At 56.0% G+C, this 3,755-nt stretch overlaps 1 protein-coding gene across 1 annotated transcript; it reads right to left on the bottom strand.

Moving 5' to 3' along the window:
• Positions 1-1,033: 1,033 nt before the first annotated feature.
• LOC123099992 (uncharacterized) lies at positions 1,034-2,637 on the bottom strand. Its single transcript, XM_044522000.1, has one exon. The coding sequence runs from the start codon at positions 2,332-2,334 to the stop codon at positions 1,396-1,398; it is 939 nt and encodes a 312-aa protein (XP_044377935.1). The 5' UTR covers positions 2,335-2,637; the 3' UTR covers positions 1,034-1,395.
• Positions 2,638-3,755: the final 1,118 nt, after the last annotated feature.

Consider the following 3,755-nt stretch of genomic DNA (forward strand, 5'->3'; position numbering starts at 1 on the left):
ATGCTACGCGGGGTGTTGCCCCATCGACCGCGCTCCCATCCATCCGGACGAGACTTACCTGCTTCCCGCGTGTGTGCCCATCCATGCTCCCGCATATGTGGCATGATTTGATTGGAACAAAATAAAGTCCGGCCCCACACCCTTAAAATGAGGGAAAAAAGATGATTAGATTAGAAAGAAAAAGAAAAAAAAACCGTAGAATAAAATGGGAGCACGGATAGGAACATGAGAAAGGAACAGGCAAGCCGGATTCCATCCATCCTGGCTTCCGTAAAGTGGTGCCCCGTCGTCTTTTCCCCGTGAACCAACGAAGAGGACGTGTGTGGTGCGTCGCCGCCGCTCGTTCCGCGCACAGTATTGTAGGACGCCGTGGAGTGGGTTACAAAAGGAAAGCCAAGTGTCGTCCATTCCAACCACACGTACTAGCAGCAATTAAGCGTACAGTCAGGGTGTACTTTATGCAAACTGAGCAGCAACAGATCGCTCTCACGGGTTAATGGCCACTAGTGTTTTTTTCTTTTAGGGTCAATGGCCACTAGTTCTAGCACTAAGGGCATGTACAATGGTGACATATATGGATACATATGCCCCATGATAAAAAATAATTTGAGGTAGTTATTTTTTCTTTCCAATGCAAGCTATCATTAGTAGGCCTCATTAAAAAATAAAAAATAAAGACTCTAATACACATGCATCTTTATTTTCCACTTCACCTTTTCAGCTTTTGTCACGGGACCACACTTTTTCTCTTCAAGCATCCGCCTCCTGGAAAGGATCCCGCTTCCCTATCCGAACCTACTTTACGTCATATCCGATCCTACATGGCATGCGAGGCATCACCTTGAGGCTATGCATTGTACATGCCCTAACCGGGAATGTACTGTAATACTCTACGTACGTACTTTTCCTCCGTCCGGAAATATTTGTCATCAAAATGGATAAAAGAGGTTGTATCTAGACGTATTTTTCTTCTAGATACATCTTTTTTTTATTCAAATGACAAGTATTTTCGGACGGGATACAAACTCTGTTGCAGGAAGAAGAAGAATGAATGAATGAATAAGGCAGAAAGAAAGGCGTGTCCTCACTCGCCACCACACGCTGCCGTTCACACGTCACCTCGACGGCCCGATCGCCGGGGACGCGCGACGGTCGGCGATGTGCACCGCGTTTCACACCACACATCAATCTTTAATTTCTCACCAATTTTAGCTAACCTATTAATCACAATACTAGCAGGAGTACTAACCTACCTACCCGCTGATCGATCACCAGCTTAAAAAATCCAAGCTTCAAAGTTCAAACACGAATGGAATTTGAATCGCCGATTTTATAATGATGATCTCCCCGTGGCGCGCGCGGCCGACCGGAGTCGTCGTCGTGGTCGGTCGTCGATCAGTAGGGGTGCGCGTGGCTCCGGCTGATGCCGTTCACGTTGGCGAAGAACCCCACCAGCTCCTCGCGGTACGGCAGGAACGTGCGCCGCGGCGTGGCGCCGTTGGCGGCGACGCCCACGCCGGCCTTGGCGACGTAGGCCATCCGGTGGGCGGCGGCCACCGTGCCGATCTCGCTGCCCTTCTTCTTGGTGCCGCCGGTTGCCGGGTTCGGCCTGGGTTTGCGCTTGGGCTCCTGCTGCTTGGGCGGCGGCGTCGGCGGGTTGACGGGGAGGAAGAGGAACTTCTCCTTGCCGTCGCTCTGGCTGCGGCCGACCACGAGGTCGCTGATGCGGCGCCACCGCGCCACGGACGACCCCGTGGACCCGCTCTTCCCGCCCCGCGGCGGCCGCGGCGACTCCGATGACTTACCGCCGCCGCCGGGCGCCCACACGCAGTAGCTCTCCGGCGCGGCGCCCGCGAGGCCACCGTCGCCGTACCCGTCCCCGTCGTCAGCGGTGGCCGCGGACGACAACGACGACGTGGACGCCGTCGACCCGGTACTACTGCTCGACGAGGAGCTGTTCCACGCGCGGGACTCCTCGAGGAAGAGCCGCCCGAGCTGCCCCCTCGTCCTCCGCTCCGGCGCCGCGGCCGGGACGAGGCCGAGGCCGTCGACGTCCCCCGCTGAACTCGCTCGCGCTGACGGGCGGCGGGCGAAGACGGGGTAGAAGGCGGCGGGGCGGATGCGGCCGTCGGCGAAGAGGTCGTCGGCGGGTGCGGGGGAGCCCTGGCCCCTGCCGAGCAGCGACGGGAACTCGAACTCGAAGCCGGGCTCCGAGTCCCCGTCCGTCGACGTCGAGTCCTCCCCCGATGAACACGAAACCGCCGGGGCCGCGTCGGCGGTCTGGTTCTGGTCTCGCGGTTCTCGGCGCCGGGGGGTGATAATTCTCTCCTCCATTGCTGCCGCTGCCTGGTTGCAGCTCGGCCGCTCTCCGGCGAGGCGCGTGGAGGGAAGCAACAGAATCGGGAGGGAAGTTTCTTGGAGAGTGGAGGCGGGTGGTGGTGGGGGATAATGGAGGGAGGAAGAGTAGAGAGCGGCGTTTATAAAGGTGGTGGGGGAACTCAACTGGGGCCGACGGCTTGGAATGAATGGGCGGGACGGCGATGGATCGTTCACGGCTTCGAGAAGGGGTGTGGCACGACGGAGCAGAGACCAATTCGGGCGAGTACAGTCTGCTTTTGCTCTGTTCTGCTCTGCTTTGGATTGGATTATTCTTCTCCTTGTCCGTGAATGTTGGCGGGTTCCAGATAGGTTCGGTTTGAGGGAGAAGAATTCTTTCCTTTACTTGTCGATTACGCACGCATGCAGAGAAGTAAACTGGTAAAGTAATGTGCGGTGTGTACAATGGATTTCTAGAAGGAAAATGAAGGATTCTGGATCAGCATGTGGGGGCGATCAAAAAGTCGGTCAATGCATTTTTATGCGCGGCAAAGTGGCTTACGGTTGTCGCGTGGCCGCATGGGAATACGTACAAACAATCTCCCCGGCAGATCGTGCAATCATCGTATAAGAGCATGTCCGCGAACCAATCTGTGGTTGAGATGATTAGATGGACAGTGGTATTCCCAACTCATCAGGGTTCAAATCCTGGTGCTCGCATTATTCCTGAATTTATTTCAGGATTTCCGGCGATGCGCTTTCAGTGGGAGGAGACGTTCCCGTCGACGACGAGGTGCCTACGGTTGCTTCGTAAATCTCAAGATGATATGCCGACTCAGTCTCTCGAAGGTGCTCATAGGGGTAGGGTGTGCGTGTGTGCGTTCATAGGGGTGAGTGTATGCGCATGTATATGAGCGCTTGTGTCTATACCGATGCTCAAAAAAAATATAAGAGCATGTCTAGTAGAGTCCTTAAACCCTCAAAAAACCAAGAATAACCGTCTTTTTACGGGTTGGACGAAAAAAAACACGTAGACAAGAACCCCTTAACCCTTAAATCCGTAAAAAAAATTAAGAATCAGACTTGCAAACCCTCTCCCAACCTGTAGAAGTGAGGATTGGGGGGGCAAAATCTACCCAACCCTCACTTCGATCCGGCCACGCGCGGGAGGGAAGTTTCGCGTCTCCAACCTCCTCCCGCGCCTCCCAGGAACCGCCGCCGGCCGCATCTCGGGCCGCCGCCGCCGTCCCGCCCCGAGCTCCTCCACCGTCGCCCCGAGCTCCTCCACCGCCCCGAGCTCGTCCACACCACCAGCCTCCTCCACTGCGGGCCGTTCCAAGGTGAGCTCCCCTGCTCCTCCTCCCTCTGTCTCCACACCGCCGGATGATTCAGACATTGAGGACCTGCTTCAAGACGATGACGTCGAGATGATGGGCCTC

This window comes from Triticum aestivum, chromosome 1B (assembly GCF_018294505.1).
Source record: "Triticum aestivum cultivar Chinese Spring chromosome 1B, IWGSC CS RefSeq v2.1, whole genome shotgun sequence".
Taxonomy (NCBI): Eukaryota; Viridiplantae; Streptophyta; class Magnoliopsida; order Poales; family Poaceae; genus Triticum; species Triticum aestivum.

Coding starts and splice junctions, on each gene's coding strand:
- LOC123099992 (XM_044522000.1), bottom strand. CDS start 2,334: ATGGAGGAGAGAATTATCACCCCCCGGCGCCGAGAACCGCGAGACCAG.